Source organism: Mugil cephalus, chromosome 11 (genome assembly GCF_022458985.1).
Source record: "Mugil cephalus isolate CIBA_MC_2020 chromosome 11, CIBA_Mcephalus_1.1, whole genome shotgun sequence".
Taxonomy (NCBI): domain Eukaryota; kingdom Metazoa; phylum Chordata; class Actinopteri; order Mugiliformes; family Mugilidae; genus Mugil; species Mugil cephalus.
Window position 1 is genome coordinate 16,257,224 of NC_061780.1, and position 25,050 is coordinate 16,282,273.

The 25,050-nt window shown below is 38.5% G+C and overlaps 1 protein-coding gene across 5 annotated transcripts in view; it reads right to left on the reverse strand.

Annotated features, from left to right (window-relative positions):
- LOC125016588 (CUB and sushi domain-containing protein 3-like) overlaps window positions 1-25,050 on the reverse strand; it is a 211,037-nt gene that overhangs the window by 153,922 nt on the left and 32,065 nt on the right. For all 5 annotated transcript variants that reach the window (XM_047599156.1, XM_047599152.1, XM_047599153.1 and 2 more), the window contains exons 3-5: window positions 23,045-23,157; window positions 13,970-14,164; window positions 3,756-4,002 (exon numbers count right to left, since the gene is read on the reverse strand). In XM_047599156.1, coding sequence (XP_047455112.1) covers window positions 3,756-4,002; window positions 13,970-14,164; window positions 23,045-23,157 — 555 coding nt within the window. The remainder of the gene's footprint in view (window positions 1-3,755; window positions 4,003-13,969; window positions 14,165-23,044; window positions 23,158-25,050) is intronic.

Sequence of the window (25,050 nt, forward strand, 5' to 3'; positions counted from 1 at the left end):
GGCTATCCTTGCTCTGAACCTGCTTTGAATGTTGTGTTCTTACTCTGGCAACAATTTAGACAGAAACGAATTGTTCATGTAGAGTGAAGCAAACAAAATATTGCTAGATGTTCTGAGGAAGCAACAATTAATTCAGAACTCTCCACTTTCATGGTTTGTTAACATGCAGGATCAGTTTTATAGAACTGAATGGTGCATGTGTTATTCAGATGTATGTATGAATTCATCTCGTCTCCCCCACCGCTCTCTCCTCATTTATGTTTTTCTGTCTCTACCTGGCCAGCCTCAAGCAGATCGGATTTTGCTCAAGGTTTCCTCCTATTACACACATGTAGAGACTATTTGGATAGTTGTTGACACTAAATAAATAAAATGTTGACTGGAAACTGGATTGAACTGAATAATGAGAAAACTCTGAAGTAAACTGAATCAAAACCACAAAGATATCTAAAAGGATAGGCAAAAAAATCTCAGGTCAAATTTCATAGTATATGAGTAAATCTAATCATCCTTCAGATTTTATGTTCTGTGTCCATATCTGAAATAATGACTGACATGTAATCTACAGCTTGATGCTGTTGCCCTTTGTGAACAGGGCTGAACAATCATATTAAAGGTCAGAAGAATAACAAAGAACTGTTTTCCTTGGCCTAGCCCGAGTCCAGTGTTGTTTTTCGTGAAAGGAAACAGAGATTTGTTTTTTTTCTATTTCCCCCAGTGATTGATGTATAGCCTCATATCAACCTCGCCCAGCTTGACTACTATTGAATCAATAAACTCATTTGCAGAGATCTGATAGAAATCTTCAATTGATAAAAGGATAAAAGCTGCTAAGAGGCGTCAGCAAAACAAATGCCTTGTCCTGTGCCTCTGGACTTGGATTTTCAATTACCTGGAATTGTGTTCCGTCATTAGTAATCACATCCATATCCATTTTAAGTAAAGGAGCTGGCAATATTACATAATTCTAAGCTATCGCTGTATTTTTCAACAATGCAACTGTGTAGTTAAAGATATGTATTGATCTGATTATGATATGTGTGTAAATGTGCTCTTAGGAATCGTTTTGCATTTCTTACTCTCCAGTGCTGAAGTTAATTATTATGTCAAGGATGAACGTTTCTTCACATGCAGTCATTTTTTAATGTGTCATAACTTATAATCATCACATAATAATAATATATAAGGCAACATGTTGAATGAGGATAACAAATTAAGTTGGATGACATTGTAAGTCAATTTGCCTGAAAAAAGCAAACAGGCGGCGGTATATCTGCTAGACTTCAGGTTTCAGGCTGTCAATCATTGTTAAGCAGCCGTAAACCTCAAGGGTAAATTGACAGTTTGCTTGTCTCTGCCTGCAGCTTGTGCTATATGTTAGGATGTTTGAAAGTTTAGCTGTCAAATGGCCTTGTATACTCTCAGAGACACTCATAAAAAGGGAGCGAGCGAGAGCAATGAATTTTATGGACATGAGAGAATCACTCGCTCTGAATTGTGTTTGTTTGCTTGTCTGTTTGTTTACCTGGCAAAGTTGAAGCCATCGCTCTACAAATGTGGCCCCACTTGCACTCAAGCTCACCGGGTCCCAGTTGGGTTGTAGGGCTTAAAATGAGAACTCTGCCTGACAGCCTCTGACATTTGGTGACATACAATAAAATCATCCTGGAGGTTCAAGTGATGCATGGGGATCGCTCACTATACACAGACAAAAAACTCCATGAATAAACAGCTTGTCGAACTGCTTTAGCTAATAAATAAACTAAAAAATAACATAAATATTAATTTGACATACATTGATAGAGTTAAATGTACATATATTATTATAATAATTATTTATTTTGTGAGTTATTATAGTTTACTGTAAGTCATGCAGTGTTTCCCCTACCATTCTATATACAGACGTTGTTTTATTGACTATAACAAACAACTCTTAATATAATTACATCTGTAATGCCTGTTGGGGGGTCAAATCAAGTCACTCTTCATATATAACACGTCTGGACCAAGCTCTTATAATTCATTTAATTTTCTTGATTGTCACGCATCTACATAAGATGCGCACACACACACAAAGCTGTTAACCCAGGGGAAACAATGCATTACACATGTAATTATATTAAGAGCCGTTTGTTATAGTCAATAAAAAAGCATCTGTTTAATTTGATATATTGGCAGATGCTTTTATTTTGAAATTGAATGGAAGTAACCTCCCCTTGTTTCTCATGTTTAGCTTTAATGATGTTTAATGATGAGTGCACAAGGTTGTTGTAAGTATTTTCTGAGCGTGCCTGCCTTTTATCAAAGTTTCCAAGGACGTATTCTGTGTAACAGGTAAAACAGCAACACAAATGCCAGTCAAATATCCACACTGGTCATTTCCATTTCTTTGACCACAGGAGTGAAATCAACTGACACACAGCATTAAAATGTGTGACAATAATTCTAGTTTTAAAAAGCATTTCTCAACGCCAAAAAGCGGAATACCAATAATAATACACTGCAGAGACACAGTCGGTTAATTTAGGCGCCTTCATACCTATGAGACTAGGTTTACCTGATGGTTTGTCAAAACACATCACTGCCATCCCAAATCGGCTTCCTGTCACAGTCATCTTAGCTACGTCAACATACAATACTTAGCAGTCATCACCACACTCGCTGCACCTCTCCTTTTGACTGTCTCTCACAGTGACTGCCTCCCTCTCTCTCTCGACTCCGAATGACAACTCTCAGGGACAACAAAGCTCCTGGCTTGCTGATTGATTAAAGCTTCTTTCAGCCAGTTATAATTAATGCCCGGCAAGATCACATAAACCTGGCAGATGCTCCCATTCACATGGGATGCACAGAAGATGAACAACCTTAGCCTGAAGGTTGCGAGTTTAAACCCGTTCATATTTCCTTGTTCCAGTTGAGAGTGACTCCTACATGATGCCTGTGCATAGACATATGTCTGTCATAGATTTGTAATTGGTGTGTAATTTGAATAATGGAACAGGCAGTCTGAATTGATTGAATTCAATCTGAGCCACGAGGCATATTTACATTTTCTGCACTCAACTCTTGCATAAAATTCATTACAAGCCAGCCAAGTATTTTTCCCTTAAGTTTCCAGTGCATGACTACAATGTAGCGCGTCTACAAAATATTACATGGTTTATTGAAGATCCCCATTAGCTGTCGCCATAGGCTATGGTCACTCTCCCTTTGTTCGGGCAGGACATAATCCTAAAGTATTACTGTCTTGTCTTACTATGTACTTACCTCCCTCTTGAATATATTTCAAGCTGGATGTTCCCTCACAACCTACACGTCTACGACCAAAGCATGTTTATTTCCAGTGACCACAGCCTTGTTTTGTTGATAACGTACAAATGAAACTCAGCTGGCGTAGGTTAGTTATTTTTGTTTTTAATCAAATGCAGTATTATTACTGGATTAAAATGCTACTGTTAGAGTTTATTATATTTTTAAAACTTCCATTTCAATTTCTGTAATGACCTCTTTCCAGTCGAGATCAGTTGGGAACCACTGGGTCTGCATGTCTTCTGTTTTTTCTTTTTCTAAGTATCCTTTTTCCTTATATTCTTGGAAAACCTGGTTTAGATTAGCAGCTGCAGTTGTGGAAAGCCACTCTGCATCCACAACACAACCTCATCTCACAGAAATTACAGTCCTTTCTGTCAACACACAAAGCATCTCATAGTACAACTAATGTTAAGGATCACACTCCTCCTCAGAGGTCAACTCACCATATAGTTGGTGGTTCGGAGCCTTCTATTTCCAGATAATCCGACTTCTCCTCCATCTGAAATTCGGTGAACACCAGAGAGATGGTGTCCCCTGGATCTGCCAGTATGGTCCACTTACACTCCCCGCTGCTGCCCAGGCCCCCAACTCCACCCCCTCCACCAGTGCCAGGGGAGTCACCGCTGGGGAAATCAAAGCTGGAGATGATCCCGCTGGAGCCCCTGAGGGTGCCACCGCACGTGTCTTCCGCTGTCAGTCACCAAAGGGAAAAGCAGGGTGGGTGGGGGGTGAAAGCAGAACAGACACATAGTCTCTAGGTTATTTCAGACATGTAAGTCAACGTGGGGGGGAAAAAAAAAACAGCTGCAGGCATAAAACATCAGTACCTGTCCACTCAGATAAATGCAAACCAGAGAAAGACCACAGTGGGAGCTGCACACGTAGGCCACTTAAACACAGCTTTGTTTAAATTCACACATTCATAGGTTGTCAAGTGTTCAAAATGAACTCCAGCCCAACTGTTAATTTATAATGTAAAATTAAAAACGGTGTTTGTGTTCTTCACACTGAAAATAAAGCATTCGTTTAAGTCACAATGAGCAGAACTATTTGCAAATTAACTGCGAAATAGTTCTGTCGCAGTTTTCTTCATTGCAGTCACAACATGAGATAACTCTTATGATTCTCCCTCATTCCAGAGTCTGTAATTCATCATCTCCTCTGAGGCTCCTCCGCATTTCAAGAAACAAACAAATGATTAAAAACAGGACTTTTAATGCTGTATCCTTTTTCCAGTGTACAGAGCATGACACGTCAACTGAATGCTAATGAACTTCTTCCCTGCACATGGCTTTTTCCTCTGCCTCCATTCTTTAGTATGTCCCTCCATTCCTCTCCCCACAGCCCATCTCGGATCACTATTACTCACCACCCTCTTCTCCATCCCTGTATCCGTTTTTTCCTCCCTAAATAATTCTAATGATGGCAGGGCTTTCACAGTTTTCACATCATTTAAGACTAATATGTGACACTCGGCTGTGCCAGCTAAAACCTTTGATGGCTCAGCGCACCACTCAGGGCTGTCAGAGCCGCCAGCCTTGGAACATTCCTGTATGCTGCATTACGCGATTGGTCAAGGAACAAGGAAGTGGATGTATGAAAATCAAAAGACGGCGGAGGGGGAAAAAAAAAAAGGAAAATAACGAAGAGCAGGAGCTGCTAGTTAGCTAGATGTCCTTTGACGCATTAGGAGGAGGACTGCAATTGATCAAAGTTTTTATATGAAGGGCAGGCATGTGAAATTGATACTGCATGGGGCATCAGTGACGTCCACACATGTATGATTCATACCCAGGCTCATCTTTTGAAAGCCGGCAGCCTTGTAATAACAGAAGAATATGGAGACATGATTTGTTTCTGCTTTAAGTCATCTCGCTCTCCAGCATATAAAACTCACCCTAAGTGACAAATGGTATAAACTCTCAATGCATTTAAGATGGCATGTCAAAAGAGCGCCGTGCAGATTTGCTGAGTAATTGCTATAGGCTAAAATGAAATTGATATTAAAGTGCTGCAGAATCTAACCAGAGGAGCAATATCATTTTTCTAACCTTCATGATAGACAGGAGGGCAGTTTTAAGTGTTCTTAGAGCTATCCAAGTGACTAGACCGAGAAGGAATTGTTGAGAATCACTAGATAATGGCGGGGGCAAGTGTGGGCAAGAAGACGGAGAAACAAAAAAAATGTAAGTGGAAAGGAAAGGAGACGAGAGAAAAGCAAATCGAGAGGGAGAGAGCAGTACACAGAGGTATAGAAAGGAAAGAGGGATGTCAGGCCGCTGCAGGAAGACAGAAGAGAGATAAAAGGGACAGGAAAGGGAAAATAAAATGTCAGAAGAAAATTCTGCAGGCGAGCCTCTTCACAGGCCAAACCCACACCCTAATCTAAAAGTCAGTCTTGAAACTCCAATCTTCTATCGAAACTTTCACGGTTTATGGCGATATCGAGTCTGAGGCAGGTATAATGATTACATAACGTTAATGATGATTCAGTGATAATCAACCACTGTGCCCTTTGAATCCAATCATAATCAACCATTGTTTAACTCAAATTGATGTGAATCCATTAACATTTGATTTTCTAGAGTATTGTATGTTTTGTTGGCAAAGTAGCTCGTTAATGAAGTGCATGAACTGACAGCTAAAAATAAGCACACGAGTCTTGGCCAATAGTATCCTTGGCAGAGGAGCTGTCAGACGTGGGAGAAGAGTCGCTGACCGCCACCCAGAACCAGCTACTGATGAGAGGAGAAGGTCATGCTTTTATATAATATTATGGCTAAATGTGACTAATGCTAATTTGAACCAACACTTCGGAAAACTTATTTTACTTTAAAACTATGATTCATATAAATTACACAAAAGACAAAAACAGATATTTAAAAAGTAGGCATTATTTAATGCGTATAATAATGATTTTTACCCATTTCAGCCATACAGAACACATTGTTATTTGGCTCCGAATTATCAGCATCTGTGCTATGTAGGTCACTGGTAAATCCATACCGCTGTCCGTGGTTCTGAAGATAAACGTGGATACTGTGTTGAAGCCTACTGTATATACTCTACAGAGCAGCATCACCTTCACAACGTGTTGTGACTTGTCACAAGTAGCACGTTTAGTTTCACAAGAATGTGAAGATCATGAAAACAAGACACAATGTCCCTGCTTATTGGTAGCTGTACTAGTATTGTTGTATGTCAGGTCACTCAGCTTTATGCTCTCACTTCAAAAGCCGTGCTTTCATGCGGCTGATGCTGTCTTATTTTAAGTCTGCTAAGGTCACCTTACCCATCTGTTATAATATCAAAGTTTAGATTTTGACATCAAGTGAAGGAATTCATTAACTTTTACCTATGCGTGCTGTTCCTACATTGAACTCTAGCATGCAGATGGTACTGGAGATGAGTTTGAGTTATGCTGAATCTGTATTGATATATTCAATACAGACCTTAATTGCTCTGGTGAAGGCCACAATAGTTCCCCCCATTGAAATTCAAAACGTGTTGTGAATCAACTACAATTTACAAATCGTTTCTAGAGGCTTCTGTTACAGCCTCAAGTAGAAAGTGTTCTCCTACACTAAATCTTTGCATTAACTTAATACAGGAATTTAAAGTTATTCCTTTGTTAACACTTGTGACTGTATGTTTTGTTGACAAAAACGGAAAGAAAGACTTTTTCCCTATTTTGAGTAAATTTATTAGCATCCAGGCAACATAAAAAATATGCAGCTGGCAGTATTAGGGCAACCTTAATGACATGCCTCTGTCGCCTGAGTTGACACCATTCAGAGAATCTGGTATGTCTGTATCCTACCAAATAGTTAATCTTTTTACATAAAATCAAAACTTTTTCTTTTGTTGGACTTGTAAACATTACGGAAGTCAGGGGAGCAGGTTTCAGACTAAAATCGACCGGTATTAAATGTTTTATTAATGAATCCATCTGTCTCACACAGTGTTTTATTTGATCCAGCAGGTAGGATTCTCAGAGCCATGTCTGCTTTGATCAATAACTGCAAGGGCAGTAACTTGAGTATATGACTCAGACACCAGGTTTGTCCCACAGTTCAATCTGCAGCTGGGTCCTTATCAATGTAAAATACACAACACACTCCAAACTTGTTAGACAAGATTCTGGGTTTTGGGGAGTTTCTTCTAGTAAATGACCACCAGACCAGATCATGGAGGACATGTCTGGGTTCCTCCTTCATTTCTTAAGCTTACGTCTGAAATCCTTCAACATAAAACTAAATAGTCTATCTTGCAGTGTGCCTGCCAGTGAGAATTATTTAGCTCTACAAACATTTTGCTTTGATGAATAGTAAAATTATGAACATTTTTACACACACAAAAGAAAGAATACTATAAAAACAGTTCAAAATAACCACCAGTAACCCTATATAACAACGCAAAATTATAAGCACACATAAAGAGGCTGGTATGGCCATTTAATGAGGCAATTCCCTTAATCATTTAAAGTCTTATTAACCATTAAAACCATATTAACGGAACAAATGGATCCTAATAGAAAAACTATATTGTATTGCTAAGCATGTGGTAAGAATGTTATTTTTATACACTCACTGAAAGCACAGAGATTCAAGATTACTAGCCACAAAATGTAGTGCTTGCGAACCCCAATAAAAATGACCACTTGTATTTATGTGGCACACTTATAACTGAATTTATTGCTCTGAATTTAAGGATAATCGAGATTTGATTGTAACAGTTGCTTCTAAAATGATTTCATTGTGTCTATGGTGACACCTTTTTATAATCTGCCACTTTCATAAAAAAAAAAAAAAAAAAGAGCCTTTAGATGCTGTGATTGTCCATTCTTGGCCACTGTATAACCATAGCAGGGTGACATGGCAGTTATGTGACACACTGCTCAGGTATGAGATCTGATCTTGAAAAGGAACTGATTACTACTCATCCTCTGGGGACGCCGGCAAACGCCACTAAATGCACACTACCTTTTAAACTAGCTACACATATATTTAAGGTCTGGTGCCTCTGGTAGATGGATTATAAACTGTTTAACAGTTTTCAATGGATAGCAATGATCAGCGAAAAAATTATAACCTCATAACCAAACAAGCAGAAGCTCAATTTGTAAAACAGGACATAACTATAGTCAAAAAGTAAAATCACATTATAAATCTCAAAGACTTTCATCTCTAAGTGGTTGTTTGAATTCCAGTGCTGAATGTGATAGCAGCTACAACTGAATTACATATGTACATACAGTGTAAAATTGCCTTTTCAGGTTGTGAAACGTGAAAGGAATATGTCTACAACCATTATATGATCATCTGCAGGCCATATGCTCGGGCCTCGGGCCAACATAAGATGAAACATTACACGTATACAATATAAATCAGTCAATTATCAACATCTGGCAGTAAAACACAATGCTATCCATGCACAGTAAATTCATTTCACCCTTTAGGTATATGGTTACAGTGAGTGGAAACCTTAGCCAGTCATCCTGTAGTGTTTATGTTCTAGGTTTTGACTGGGAGGCACAGAGGACACAACACTGCCGTTGTGGGAAAATGATTCCACTGACATTATCATCGTAGAAAAAAAAAGACACACACTGAAATGGCACACTCTAAAGCCGTAAACAAAATGAAACGTTTTTTTTTTGTTGTTGTTGTTGGTTTTTTGTTACTAAGAGCTTTGTACACGGGCATGGGATGCTGGGAAAAGTAGCTCTTTTATGATTTTCTCTGAAGTGGTTTCCATGATAACAGACATGTTCTGTGATCATTGGCGGACATCATCCAACTCAGGCGGTGGCAGGAGACGGGTACAAAGATGGTCTTGTGTGTGCTTCCTTGTCAACTGAAAATGGCAAAAACTGCGATGGCAACTGCATAGTACAAGCAATGTTAAAGGACTAGTGTATGATTTAGTGACATCAAGTGATGCACTCACTCAGTACCCCTCCTTCATACCTCAATTTCCAATTTGTGCACAGACACTTTTTTGTAAATCTGAAAAAAAAAAAAAGCTGCAAGTTAGTCCCTGTATGATTTGTATATTAACATGTCAATATTACAGCCCAGTATTTCCAATAGGGATGCGATAGAAGTCCACGGCTGCTTTTAATAACAAGACCCTTACTTATAACTCACTGATGTGTCTACAATTGTAGACAAATTGTGCAGGAACATTAGCTAGATGCTTCGGAGAAATTCATTGTCGTACAAAAGATGCAAGATCTGTGCCGTTTCTCTGAGACGCATCCATGCATGGCACAGTAAATCATGTAGAGGCAAACTGCTGTATGAGGCTTAAAAAATGCTTTGCAGCTTGAAATTTTTTAAATGGCTTCAACTGGATAATGCCTTGCAGGTTCAATACATTCACTTGCAGCTTGCAGTGTTTCGTAGGGATGCACGGTATTATTTAAGGTACAGTTGGCCAACAGGGTTTAGCAACACAAAAGAGGCGCTGAATGCTGGGCAATGTGTTCCCCAGCAAATCATTAGAGCATGCTCTGGATTTAAAAGATGGAGAAGGATCGCTCTCTTTTAAAAACGGTGGCAGTGTAAAGAAAAAGGGAGATGGTGTGAGGATTAGGACTGCTTTAGCTGAGCTCATTTACATCCCCAGCATCAGCAATCTAATGCTACTTGAGGAGGGATTAAGCCTCTCTCCCCTTGACTTTGATCAGATATACAACACTTGTCTTTCTACTTAGAAATATTCATCCCCAAGGATAGAGGAGAAGGAACTCATGTATAATTTTCTACACTACCTCGGGTTTTCCTTTGTAATAATCCCTGTGTTAATGCAAAGGCAGTGACTGTGTCTACAGTAAGTCTCCCCGTGCTCAGCTGCAAGTCATGTTAAACATTGATAAGGTTGAGGAGTTAGGAGATCAGTGATGGATGCAGAGATGTAGTTCATATTGCACCATGGTTATTTCTAGGGGTCATTTCATTATAGTGATTGAGTTACACTCTCTATAATTTCACATCTTAAATGAATTATGAAACAAGAAGAGGAGCATTAAACAGCAAGGGCAGCTCAACAACAAAGAAAATGAGAATAGAGTAGATCAAAGGAAAAGTACGGAAAAGTGGTTTCAGTTTCCTTACTATATATTTTAAATATATGTATACTAAATAAAGAGGTTCATGACGGTAATCTTTTTTCTTAATCCAAATGCTATTTAAATGGTTGCCGTTTTTCACTCTGTTGATTTAATGTAAGCCTGTATTGCAGTGGCCACTGGTGAAAACACGGGGCTATTTCATATCAATTCTAACTGTGGAGGACAACTGTAGCACTCACTCAGACTTAAAAACCTTGCCAAAGGCAAGTAGGCAAGTCAGATTTTCATATTTGTAGCCTCCGGTTCGAAAGCAGAGAGTTGAAGAGGCTCTGGAGAAACAATCGTGTTTGGTTCCATCACAACTCCATCACATTAGCAGACATGTTAATGCTTTTTTTTTTAAAAAAAAAAAAAAAGAGCAAAGCTTACTATGGCCTAATTTCCTTGTTTTGTTGAACAGTGGCTGGCGGCATGAATACCAGCATATCAATACAGCGTATTCTCTTGTTGCAGAGCCGTCCCTGTTTGCTGTCTTGCTGCCTGGTTTAATGAATGTCCAGAGACAATTTAGATGGAAAGAATCAAAACGGGCTGCTGGGAGGAGCAGTAGTAACTCACGATTAGATTAGCCATTAAATCTCCATCTTGCTGCCTTTCTGCTTAGAATTTATTCTGTCTGCTTTGTCCTGTCAATCCTCCACTCGTTTTGATTCGGTACACAATGTCCCTCTTTCATACACTACTACTGCCTTGTCACCTTTCAAAGAGACAGTGATCCATGATAAACATGTCCATGTGATTGAACTAAACGAGGAGACAGCTTCAAAAGAACTGTACAAATATTACTGGATGATTACGGGATGACTGAGTGATCTAAGTGATAAATTCAAATTTTCTCCAAAATAGAGATGAGTAAACATGTTGTTTATGTGTTGCTTGGGAGGCAAATTAAGGAAAATACTAAATTATGGTACTTTATCTGTCATTTTCTGCCTGAAGGGTTAACACTGTGGTGACCAGAAAATTAAAGTGAATTCTGTCCAACAAGTATACTTGTATCTGGTAATTCAAAGGTGCAGTAATGATGTTTAAATATGTGAAATCTGAGATCTGCACAGCTTCATTACCCAGAATTCAGAAGGATGAAACAGAGAGATGGTAACTAAAGAAGGATGAGATACTTAGAGAGACTGAGACGTCGGAAGACAGTGGTGGAAAGGGGGATGGACTGGGGAGAGACTTCGTGTTGTGTGCTTAGAGTGAAACAATTGGTGATGAGCAGAAAGGGCGGGATCTCTGAGGAAATAAGATCAAAGGACCATCTGCCCACATACAGGAGTCGGCCTGGATTTAGAAGAGAGTGTGAGGCTCAAGCGGCACCCAGGCCTGAAAAGGAATGATGTTTCTGGCCTGTAGCTATAGAGGCTAACAGCATCCTTAAATGAAAAGAAACCCTCCATGTGAAGCTTTTTGTTTGCCATTTCTCAAACAAGTGCAGAGCCACTTTCATTTTTCGCTGTGCCTTGCACTGCAGAATGACTCGGCATGAGCAAATTTAGTCTGCTGGTTTTTGGGATGTCTTTGCACACCTTATCCTTTGTAGTCTTTAAGCATCAAAGTGTACTGAGTTATTAAATCAAAACTGAATTTTCATTATTTGTGTCCCACTGGAGGAAGCTATAAGAAAAATCTTTTGAAAAAAAAAAGAAAAAATAGAAAATAAACCCTGACAGAGTGAAAACATTTCCATAATACAAAGTATTTCAGTTTGTATTCAGTAAATCATTGCAGGCTGGATAAGTCTATTTCACTACAGTAACAAGACAAACAGGGAAGCAGACTATTAAGTTGTAATGATGTGTCTAGGAACGGCTTTCAATCCTTCCCCTGTAAAGCGTTTGGTTAATGTTAGTTTATTTGTCCATGCAGCATGCTGTATGAAATGATGGCTGACTCAAAAAACTGTCAAGGTTTCTACTGGCCTAAAATAAGACTACAGCACTAGTGGGACATGAATTAGGGAAAAGAGAGGCTGACGCAGCAAATGCAAAAAAAAAAGAAAAAAGTGTTGTGCCGACCTGGAATATGTGAGTCAGATAAATACCCATAAATATCCACATCTCTCCACTTAACAGCTGTATTGCGTAAAAACTAATTTAGGCTGTAAAAAGTTCCTGAAATTAACTCTCTTGTGAGTGCTGGGCTTGCTTATCTAATTTTAGGTCCGTTGTACAAATTTTAGGTAAATTTGATTTGCTTCTCAACTGAGATCGTTAGGCCAGGCTGCCAGTTTTATTTATTTAAAAAAAAGCATGAATTGTTCAGTCTAGAGTTGTTGTGTGCCTCACTGTAAGTGACAGAAATGACTGATGTGAGTCACTAGAGTGTCAGACATTAATGCAGTTGTTGACATTTGATCAGAATTACATTTTAAAACACATTAAATAAGGTTTGAATACAGTTTGTGACATTTAATGTCATCTTTTAGCTGTCTGTCATTAAACCCATCAATATCGCTTGTTAATCCTTTGCACTCCTACCTATTGCTCACCACCACGCCTACATATGTAAGGGCAGATTATTTGTGTCAGTCTGGCAACAGGTCTCATTTAAGCATACAGAAGGATAACATGCATGTTGTGAAGAGCACAAGTAGCCATTCATCACCCAGCTGTCAGAGAGAAACCGTCATTATGCCGTAGCATCTCTGTGTTCCCCATGGTTGAGTAAAGGATCTTGCTGTGACAAATTGTCTATATAGAGCATATTTCAGGGTTCAAATCCCGGGCATAACTGTACATTAAATATCCTCTGAAGATTCCAAGTAGCAAATTAGGCAAAAGACATTTGGACGCTCTCCGAGTGTCAAAATACATAGTACACAGACTTTTGAAGGTTTTGAAAGCTTTTCCATTCTCCAAACTGGTTATGGCTTTTTCTGCACACTCATACAGTATAAACTCATTTATAATATGGAAAAGTTAGGATAATGAGTTGAAAAGGTCATTTGGGGGCTTTACATTAGGTATAATAATTAGCTGGGGCATCACAGCTGGTTGAATGGATCATTAAAAAGCTGTACAAATATCAGGGGAAGTGTCATAGCTTGACTTCAGCTAAAAGTATAGCACAAAGAAGGCTGCAACAAGCTAGCAGATATACCAGCCCCTCTTACGGCATTAATGCATTTAGGCTACATGCACTAAAGAAAAAAATATTCAATTAACCTTTAGAGCCATGGAGACTTTAATCAACTTCTTCAACATGATTAAAATTATGCCATTCCTCCAGGTTTCAAATAAATCTATTGCTCTAATAAAGATTTGAGCCAGACTTCAATACGTCGGTGGCGCCAATCACACGGCCATCAAGCTGTCAATCATTAAAAACCAATTAACATCAAGCAATTCAAGGTAATCAAATGTAGAGAGGTCAAATCAATTCCCTCCTCATTTAAAATTTCTTAAGGGAACCGTGACATATGCAGATACCATCAAGTACTATTTGGAAAAAAAGTGGCTAAAGACAAGCATTTCATAACACGCAATTACAAACCAATTTTCAGTGATAAAGCATCCTTACCTCTGCAGATCGGCACAGGGAAGTCCCACACTGACACACCAGCTGCATTGTTTACACAGGTGAGGAGTGAATGTCCATCCAGGACGTAGCCGGTGACACATCGGTACCGGATCTTGTCCCCTACATTGAACTGAGTTCCGTTCAGTATGCCTTTGGGTGGAACTCCTGGGTTTCCACATGAACTGCTTCGCAGCTCTGGAAAAGGGAAAGAGAATTGTAAAGATTAAAAATGTGATGAAATATCCCCAGATTCCCTTAATTTATTTTGTAATTTTAAAAGAAAATTGAATCTTCATTGTCGTGGCTAAAAGGATTCCATCATGCGTCATAGACAAGATTGAGCTTAGAGTCCACATAAACAGATCATGAAAGCGAAAATTGTATGCAAATGCAACTCTGTTAGCCTTAAAAGTATAAGTAAAAAGATAAAACACTCTCCCCGGGGGGAAAAACGGGGGGGTTGAAGCGTCGCACTAGTGTCTTACTCATCTCTTTACATAGAAAAATGAATGAAATAACATAAATCCATAGCTGTGGGCAGCAACGAGGACAGAAAAAAACAAGCAGAGTAGAACAATGTACATGGAGAGAAAAAGCAAGGTCATGTAAAATGGCAGTGAGACATGTAGGAAGGTGCTACATTTTTTTTTTCCCTAATCATTTTTTTTTTGTATGGTTATCAAACACTTTGATTCACAGCAGGGGCAAATATTCTATTTTTATTGTATTATTTTCTTAAATTTATCATCTCAGAAATGTCATAGATTTTGATTTTTGAAGGGCATTAATTATCCTCAATTTACATGTGTCTTATCATTTGTTTTCATAATAAAATGGTGAAATCAGCAGTACACATGTACGTTACAGAATGCAGACAAGTTCCTCTTTTTTATTAAATTTTTTTTCCAAGCTCTATGCTTCAGCATATTCAGTGTGAGCAACAATACTGGATAATTAATGGTAGCGGCAAATCTCCTAATTAATTCATTAGGTCTACATTGAAAGATGTAGCCATTTTGACACATAACTGCCAAACTGCAAGGGTTTAAAAGGAACTGGACGCACTAAATCTTTCTATGTTTGCACGTGTGTATGTCGTTTCCATATTAGCGCATGGACAAAAGAACTGACATGATTCAGAGATCACCGAGAGCTGACATTTAGATTGATTTATCGGTAGAGTCTGTCAATAGTATCAGCTATGAAGTTAGCCGAATACGCATAACAAATCATCTACCTGACACTGACTCAAACTAAACATTTTCTCGAATGTAGAAAAGCACCAAAACACACATGACAAGTGCCGGGGTGTATATTTGATAGAATAAAAAGGGTAACAAGCATTTCCATAAAAGTCTAAACACAGCCTGACATATTTAATTGCTTCTAACTAAAATTATGAATGACTGCTAATTCATGCCTGATGAAAATCCGGTCAGAGAATGTAAGTAGCTAATATTTTCCTCATTAATGAGATAAGCTATTATTTCACCCAGTCACTATTAATCAGAATGTTAATTTTTAGGACCCGGACTACCTGAGCTGCAGATTAATCACAGAAATAACTGACTGCCTATGGAACATGCTGGCATCAATAATAAATGCTGGCATTTATTGATGATTTCACTGCAAACACAACAAATGCAAACTAATATAGGAGTATATTGCATGCTCCCATTCAACAAAATGCAGCGAAACTCACTGACTGACTGCAGAATGCCGGACTGCAAACATGACCACAAGCCGAGTCAGTCACATGAGCTCAGTCCACCTGTTGAAACCCTGACTAAGTGCAGTGAAGCTTCACAAACAGCAAAAAAAAGTGCTTTTGGTTTGTAGAAAGTGTCACACTCCAGAATTAATCTAACAAACTATTTTAACAAAATAAAAGTCATATATTCATGAATGCAATATATTGTTTAAACTGAACATGTTTATGCTCAAAGCCTCCAATACTTGCAGTCTGACCTTCACGTACTAGAATGACATAAACGGATGTCTAATCCTTTTACTTAATTGCACCACTTCTTATTACCAGTTTTCTGTGCATCATAGACTACCAAACATGACATTTGAAGAATGTGACAGACCAACTGTAACCATGAAAAATAACATTAATTGAACAAAACTACCTCCTGTTATTTGAAATATCTAGGCAGAAAGACATACAATAATGGCATATTGAAGTTATATATCTCACACAAAGAAGGCACTTCTCAAAAACGACTAGCACCATCCTATTGTGTTCACTCACCGACGGTGATCAATGTGCTTCTTGGCAAACCATTTAAAGAACATTCTGATAACGACCATAAGCTGCGATAAACCAATCTGGCTGTCTGGTCCTGCATTATTCTGGCTCAACGCAATCTTCTAGTTTATTTCTCAGCCATATTAGACAATCATAACTCAATCTCTGTCAGAATTCCCACACACATCCAGCATGCACACTGCATGTCTGCTCGGCTGTTATTTGAAGCCACAGAACAGGATCCTCTTTCACCCTGGGTCTAAGAGAAATGTCATTTCAGTTCAGTATGTTCAGCAGAACCGATAATGATGTTGACTTTGAAAACTGTTAAACGAATGTACTTTAATTACTGAAAGAAAAATAGGCTGCCAATTCAAACTGAGCTTAAGTTTTGACGATTAACCTTAGATGCAGGAGTTCGTGTCAGTGAACTTTTACCTCCTGTGTGAGACAGATGGACGGATTGACTCATGTACTATATATTTTCTACACCTGTTCCTTCATAGATTCAATGTCTTCAGTATTAATCTACAATGGAGAACAAAACTACTTAATGAGATGTGACACTGTAGATAAGCACATGCACTCTCTTAGTTAATCGTTGTATTGTGCTGTATACAGACTTGGCCCAGGTTTATGTTAAAGGACACTGCATAACTCAATTGGTGGTTAATGATCGATACAACCCTCTCAGTCTGATCCAGTATTCTTCTGTAGAAGTATAAAACTCCCTTTCACCATATAGCTTAACACGGTGGCTGGTCATGCAGTCGAGTAAAATTATTATTTTTGATATATGCCATCTGTTTCTGAATTATTATTCCAACTGGAGAGCTGGAATTCAAACACATAAACTGTGTGTTTATGTGGCTCTATAGACAAAAAGACAGACGTAGAGGAATATGGAAGGTTTTATTTGAGAATTTGAAGAGAATGGTTTTGGGAATCCAATTACTAATCCTCTCTACTCTCAGATGCTCAGATGCATCCCTCATACGTACAATATCTAATGAGAGCCAATATAAATCCTTGCCATCAATTGCGGCTGTCTAGGTTTACGAGCAAAATTAAATACCAACAGGCTGCAGGCTGCCAGGTGATTATTTATTTATTTTTTATTTTTTTTTTAAATTAACTAGAGAAATTGTTGAGTAACACAGGAAAAATACTGGCACTCTTAACAGACCCACCGGGACAATGACCATTTCCAAAAGACTAATTCCTGACTTTTACTAAAGCTGTAAAATTTTAAACAATATAAAGTATATGCAGCTGGGGTTCTTAGTTTTTTTTTTTTTTTTTTTTTTTTACTGGCTGCACTACCTCCTTCCACAACTAACTCACAAAGTTTTGAAAAAAACATTTTAGAAAGGTATCCTTCACAGTGTATTGGCGTACTGTGTTAATGGAAGACAATCAGTAAACTGAGGGTGAAAGACCACCAGCACAAAGCCTGCTCAGACCTATCCAATCTGAGCAATCTGAACGCAAGCGGCCACCTTTAGATACGCGTGTTCAGACCTGGCATTAACATGCATCTCCAAATGCATCTCTAGATCTGATCCGATCAAATCAGATCTTAATGCAAGGTCTGAACAGTGAAGGGCATGAGAGATTGACATTTGACTGGTTAATGGTCTGAGGTGTGGAGAGACAGTGGAGAGTACTGAATTCATATGCAACTACAGCACTCTGCATTAACAAATATGTAAATAGTTGTTTACATAAAGTTTCAGAGGTTGAAGTTGACCAGGGCTGTGAGTGACATGTCTGAGCAAAAAAGTGTGATAAATGTACAAGGTCATTTAAATATATAATGCTACAATTATCTGAAATAACAAAACCAAGGACAAAGTCTTTAAACCTGCAGTAAACACAGCATCACACATGCTTAAACCAATGCCATTTGATCAGCTCTATTATTTTCTAGCCCTGCTTCACAATTGTTATGAAACGCACTGATGCCGTAGGTGCAATGAACATATACATCCTTCCATACCACAGCATCCCCAGCAACTAACAGAAAACATGTCTCTGTGGGAGTTGCGGAGAGCCTGTGAAATTGAAATTCATTTGTTTGAAATAACAAATTTGCAGAGTTCAACAAAGTGTGACTAAGCACATCAAAGGCAATCTAAATATCTACGAACATACCACAACAAGCCTTTACAGTTGGAAGCAGAGAATATCAGATTGAAATACAGCACAGTGCTGAGCTGAAAAGATATGCATCCCAAAAAAATACATATATCTGTACGAGACAGAAAATCGACTAGTTGGAGAGGGTGCTGTATGCAACCAGATTTAGCACTCCCCAATGGTTTGCTGCAAAGCCTTCCAGCACACCAATAGCATTTGACTTGACATTAAAAATGCAAGAGCAGTGATAGTCACTGGAAAACACCATAGACACACTTTCATTTAGCCATTTACCACTCACAGGCCAATTAAAAAGAAATGCAGCATGAGCCTGGCTACTGAACTACGCCGCAAAGCATGTTTTGGATGACTTATTGGTACAGAACCGTGCCAATGATGTTAAAAAAAATAAATAAATGTGGTCAGGCTCAGAAGCAATGCATGACATATGTGCAAGTATGGTGGGAAGAGGTTTCTGAGACTACTAGAGCATGACACAGTTAGCTTAGGATCAAGTATGCTAGTGCCTTTAATACTGTAGTTTAGGTTGAAGACATTGCCTCAGCCATATGCAATTTAAAAGATTATCACACTAATACCATTCATTTGTTGTGCAAAAGCAAGTGAATTATTTGGTGAATATTTGCAAGAATGTCAACTTGTTTCATGCATGTTTTTCAGTGTGAGACTAGAATGCTATGTGTTTAATGTGAAATCCAAACCTCACAACATCATGGGCTGTTAAGAGTGTTACAAATCATACCCAAAAGCAGACTGTAGTCTGTGAACCTCAGTTTGCTTCTGAACAGAACTCGAATTAGAGCTGCCAGATGTTGCTGGGACACTGGGCAGATTGCACCAAATAAAAATGTGATAACATAAATTAGTTTCCAGGATGACACTTCATTTTTTCAAGAAGTTGTCCTAAATAAATGTTTTTTTAATGCGAGAGTTTAAATGCCCTAAAGTATCACAGCTAGCTAACCTCAATACAATTTTTAAATCAAGGACTTAAGATGTTTAATTAATGTCCATTATGCTAATTATACATCCATTTACAGACCCACTGGTCTGACCCCCATTTTCTATAAGAACTGAAAAAACGTAACATGTTCACTTATAGTAACTATCAGGTATACTAACTGGGGTTGTTCTTGAGAGCACTATGTAGAGAAACAGAAGACCCATTCTTGCAAGTAAATGTTTTGAGAAACTCACCCCAGGTCACTAATTAAAAAGTAATAGATGCATCCCAGCTGTAATTATACTAGAACTGACTCACTGCCCTTTGGTGCATGGAAAGTCATAACTAATGTCTCAGGCAGACATGGCTCTTGAATTAATCCACAAGACATGGAGCAGATATTTGTTGCTGCCTTGGATAAGCCTCTCTTGTTGAAAGAAAATTGTAAGAGAAATAATAATAAAACTTTGTGCTTCAGTTTCAACCAGCTGCAAAACTGAAAGAGGAAAAGAAGTACCTTGAATAATAGGCTACACTTAACACTGCATCAAAGCTTCCATTTTTATGGAGGATTTGAAGAACCCCCTAAAGACATGAAGTGTTTTAGATACAGTGTTACCCCTGAGCTAACAAGTGCTGCTGTCTGGAGGATCCTAAATAAATTGTTGATACAACTGAACCTTGGGAAAACAGCTGCTTGAAAACACCAAGGGCTGGTGTTAAAGTTTAAAACCTGCACAAAAGGTGGTAAATGGATGCAAACAACGCCGATATGAAGTCAGAAGCATACTCACGACCTCACAAAGCGAAATATGCAGAATAAAGTCTACTCAAAAACGTACATGCATATGGTGCATAACATACACAGCAGATTGCTAAGTCAGACTGCTAAATTAGAGAAACCCAAAAGCAAAAAATGAATGCAAGACAGACTGTTTTAACCAAGTGAATGTCGTCAAATTGTAAACTGTGGTGTATTTACAAAAATATGTACAAAGGAATTAGTTAAACTAGCATATACACAAAAAACACGACAGGAAATATTCATTAAAACAAACTCTGCAGCTTGTATGTATAATTCACATACACAAACAGCAGCAGTCCGACTTGCATTATCCCTCATCAAGTTGGTAACAAGTGAGTTATGTGAACTAGTAAATGAGGTAGATGGGCGCGAGATTTCTCTGGGGCTGAGCTATTTATTTCGCCTGTATATCTAATGACTGTAGCTCTTTGAAGAAGATGGAAGTTTGACAGAGTGGCAGTGTTTGTGAGCACACAAGCAGCACACTTTCCCCCCACAGGAGTCGCCTGTGAAGACTGTTTGTCTGGCTTCCTGGATGGTTGCTTTACTGGCTGCTGAGCTGAAATGAGTTTTGTTTTTTGTTTTTTTCCAGGTGGGGAATACAGTTCTGACTGAACCCAGCTTGGATTACACGGCAAAGCAGCTGGTAAACAACAAACGCTCACAGTACATGCACACATAAACATATTTTTCCAACTCGGTGGACAATCTGCATTGTGACAGAAGGACAAATGAAATGATTTGAGGAGAAAAGATGAAATTCCATTTCATGGGTCAGCTGTCTTTCAAAGACTTTTCCAACAAAAGGGCATGTAATGTTTGCATCAAGGCTGGTTGTAGGTAGACACAGCAATGTTTTTGTTGCAAACACACAAACTTCAACAAAGGGCAAACGGATAGCTTTACACCAACCCATCCCTAGGACAGCGCTAGTGTCCATTGTTTGGCTGTGTTGTAGAAAAGGCTGCATAGCTCTACCATATAATAAATGTAGCTTCACACCAGGATAACACTGGCAGAGCCATTGTAACACAGGAAAGTATGCACTAATCAGTAATAACATAGCCAAAAAGTTGGAGATGCATTTGCATTTCAACATGCTTGGCAAAAGATTGACAGGCCGTCAAAATTAGATTCCATCTGGCCGTGTCCTTCATTGTGTCCTTGGTTTGCGTGTAGATTCAAATCCACTTAATTATAGTCATGATTCAATCATCTCTGAGAGTGTGGAAGCAACACACACATTCAGTCATAAGAATGAGGAGCGCATACATATTCATGTGCAAGATGTAGCTAGCCACATCAGCATAACAAGGAAGAATATACAGTATAGCAGTGACTGAGAGGTACTATGCTTTGGAAATTAATACATTATGGATGAGTACACTGAATCTGAATTTGTTTTTATATATATACACATTGTGTATACAGGTCTTTGACAGAAGAAAATGAAAATAGTCAAGCATATCATGATTTTTGACATGAAGATAAAAGATGCATTCAAGATCAGTCTGTATGCATGTTCAATGCCATCTACAAGTTTCTACAAGACATTATTGTGGCTCAGTATGCAGTGAAAGTAGACCACAAACTAGAGGGTTAGCAGTTTGATCCCCAGTGAATGAACACCATGAGTAAGTCAATGAACCCCGATGTGGGACTGGTGTGTAAATGTGTGCTTGTGTGAATGTATGGGAAGATGTGTCACTGTCACGGAAAAGTGGGGTAAAAAGGTAGAAAAAAGTACTTATAAGTAGAAGGCCATTTACCAACTGAGTATGTTGACTTCACAATTTTTCACAATTTTAACTCTTAAAGCAAAACTCTTTGTCATTGACAAGAGGTTTTCCATATGAAAAGCTGCTAGGGATACGTAGAGCCAAACATCCTAATGTTGTACTACTGAATAATATTAGTTGGTTAATATATTGTGAGTTGTTGCTGTTGCTAGGGCTGGTGTGTTGGTCAAGTTATTGTTTTGGTAGTTTCTCCATCATAAGACAAGTTCCACGGTGCAATCTCACTTGACTTGAACACGTTAAATAAATTACTTGTATAGTGTCAAAAACAACAACACTAAATAAATAAGTCTGATAATATAAGAACCGAAAGAAAATTGTGTTAATTCACACAGTGTAAAAAGAACTCATTAACTTCATTCTGTGGCGTAAACATTAAACAATACTCAAAAATTCTTCTGTACTTTTATGGAACCAATCAATTTTAAGTTTTTTATTCCTTTTTTAGGATTTCTTAGTGTTTTGTCTGTGACTGTACTCAAAGAAATTGCATTTGTAGACCTTCTTAATACGATATTTCACGTATGCATAGGGTGTCCGAAAGCTTTTTTTCACCAGTGCAAAATGTGAGTAAAAAGCAAAGAGGAAAAATAGATGGCTTAGCAAAGAAATTCAACTGAAGGAGCAGTGGGAAAGGAGCAGGGGTGAGGAAGATGGTCACAGAAGGATAGTTCATATTTAGACAGCTCCCCACTGCACTCAGCTCTGCTTCAACACAGATAACTCAGTACATCCATTAGTTCAACTAATTCCCATCGCCATCTGCCACGCAATTTCTGATGCACCTCTGGAGTCACAGAAAAGGTTCAGGACTTTGGGGGGCGGGATGTTGATTTGGAAAATATGAGATTAATTTGCTTAATTGAAGTACCTAATGTTTTCACAACTCAACAGTAGAAGTCCCAGAGGAAATCAGGTACAGGTAAATGTGATCACACGTTTCTGTCTTAAGAATAGTTGGTGCCGGCTTTCTTGGCCGATGCATGTTTCTTGTCAGTGAAGAGCAGTTTACAATGGTCTTCAACATACTGCATCTCACTTAAATCACATACTCCTGTTATATTTGATATAAAAGGCAGTTTAGGAGACAAAGGGAATAAAATGATGCTGTCCTTACCTTCATAAACTGCCTTAAATCCATGAGCACTTACTGCAAAGTCACTGGTAAGCCTCAGCGAAAAAATGGAGCCAGAACTGGTAACAGGTGCAGGGATGGTAAATCCTGTTAACCTGCAGATAAAAGACAAAGACTTCAGTACTGAAAGTATGATTTAATGTCATCACATTTCGAAACAATAATAAAAATTATATGATACATTTGCAGGCCAAGCCTGATTAAATAAACCTTTTACAAAGCTTTTAGAGAAATGTAAATGATGATGCCCACCACAACCTGCCAACTGTTATACACATATTAAAACATTTGCATTTTGCTGCTTCCACATGCTAAAATCACACAAGAGAGCAATCAACTCTGACATTTTAATGTCAACTACTTGTAAAACAAATTAGACCTTTTATTACTCCAAACAGTAGCAATTCCAATTAAAAAGTTGTGAGGCAAAAATCCAAAATGTTAAGCATGTGCCATGCTTGTATTTAACCAGATAGGCCTCTTGAGAAGTAATTTACTGTAAATGAATAAGTTTCTGTTGAGAGTAATGATGCACTAACACTGCACAGTGTTCAATGATCAAACACCTCACACAACAGGTGCGTTTGTAGAGTCTAATAAAACAGAAGTGCTCCAAGAATTGTATTACAATTTGTCCACCAATAACACGCCAAGTAGTATATAATCCCAAGCAGGAACTTGCCCTATTGTTGGATGCCGTTTGAGGGCCTGCAGCTGCATTGTAACAGACTGCTTCATTATTGCATTTTAAATTAGGTGCAGATCCAAACAAATCCATTTGCTTTCACGACATCGTAAACAAGATGTGTTGCTGACCGTTCCTCAGCGGCAGTTGCTGGTGTTCTATCGACCTTCCACTGCTGTAACCCAGGCAGCAAAGTATGGACTGAATTGTGCGCGACACAAAATGTCTCCTTTTCAATTGCATTTGTTGTTTCTCTTGTTATTTATTTATATTTTCTCGTTTTAGGGTAGTTTGTGTGACTGAATCTTTACTTGACAATAGGGCAGGTAAATAATGTCTGCAGCAGGCCAAATGTGGAAAAAGAGAAACTCCTCCAGTGACAGTAAGGAAGAGGGTGCTGTATTTACAGCTTCAGTAGAGTTTCCAATTACAGCACCGTGAACTGTGCAGTAAATAATTGCCCCTTTTCTCAGGCACTGCACTGCAAGCCAAGTTCCTGCTAAAAGTTACTTGCTACATGATGCAGTTTTAAATACAGTAAATATAACATAAATTTGTTAGGGTTTTCGACAAGCTATCGAGGTTAAATTAAAAGTAAATGCAAGTTTGGGAATCACAAGATAAATCTGTGTTGGTCTGCAACAAGTACCGCTCCTGTTTTTTTAAATGATTTTTTAAACACATTATGCTTTTACCAACTGACATGAGGTTGGGCAGTATCCAAAGTGGCTACAATCTCAATATTAAAATATCGTCATTCATTTTACAGGTCCAAAAGCATGAAAAGCAGAGAAAACTAAAGTGGAAATGACAAATGCAACAACATATCTGCAGGTGTGGACAACTGAAACATGAAGGTTTGTGAATTCAAGACAGTTCAGATGAAAATGTCAGACATTCTGTTGGATCTAACTTTAGCTTTTTTTTGTCATCATTCACAAAAGTCACACTGGAAAGTCGAGTGTGTAACCCTGGCCTTTTCCTTTGGCCCAACAGTTAGCTGGTGCCGCATGTAACACATAAGCCTCAAGTCTTTTTATTGCAACACGACTCTCTCCCTCAGTTTGCCATTTGAACAGGAAGACAGAGGTGGAGGGGTCCACACTGCCATTTTCATGCGGGGGTTATATATATTCGATGAATCACAGTTTGATGTCAAGCTGGGCAGTCTTTATAACTGCACTCCTTACCCCAAGTCTGGGAAGGAGGATCCATGGGGGAACTAATTATTGGCTGAGCAGAACAGAAAGGAACAGAACAATCAGTGGCTGCAGAATACATGCTCACACTGATGTCAATGGCA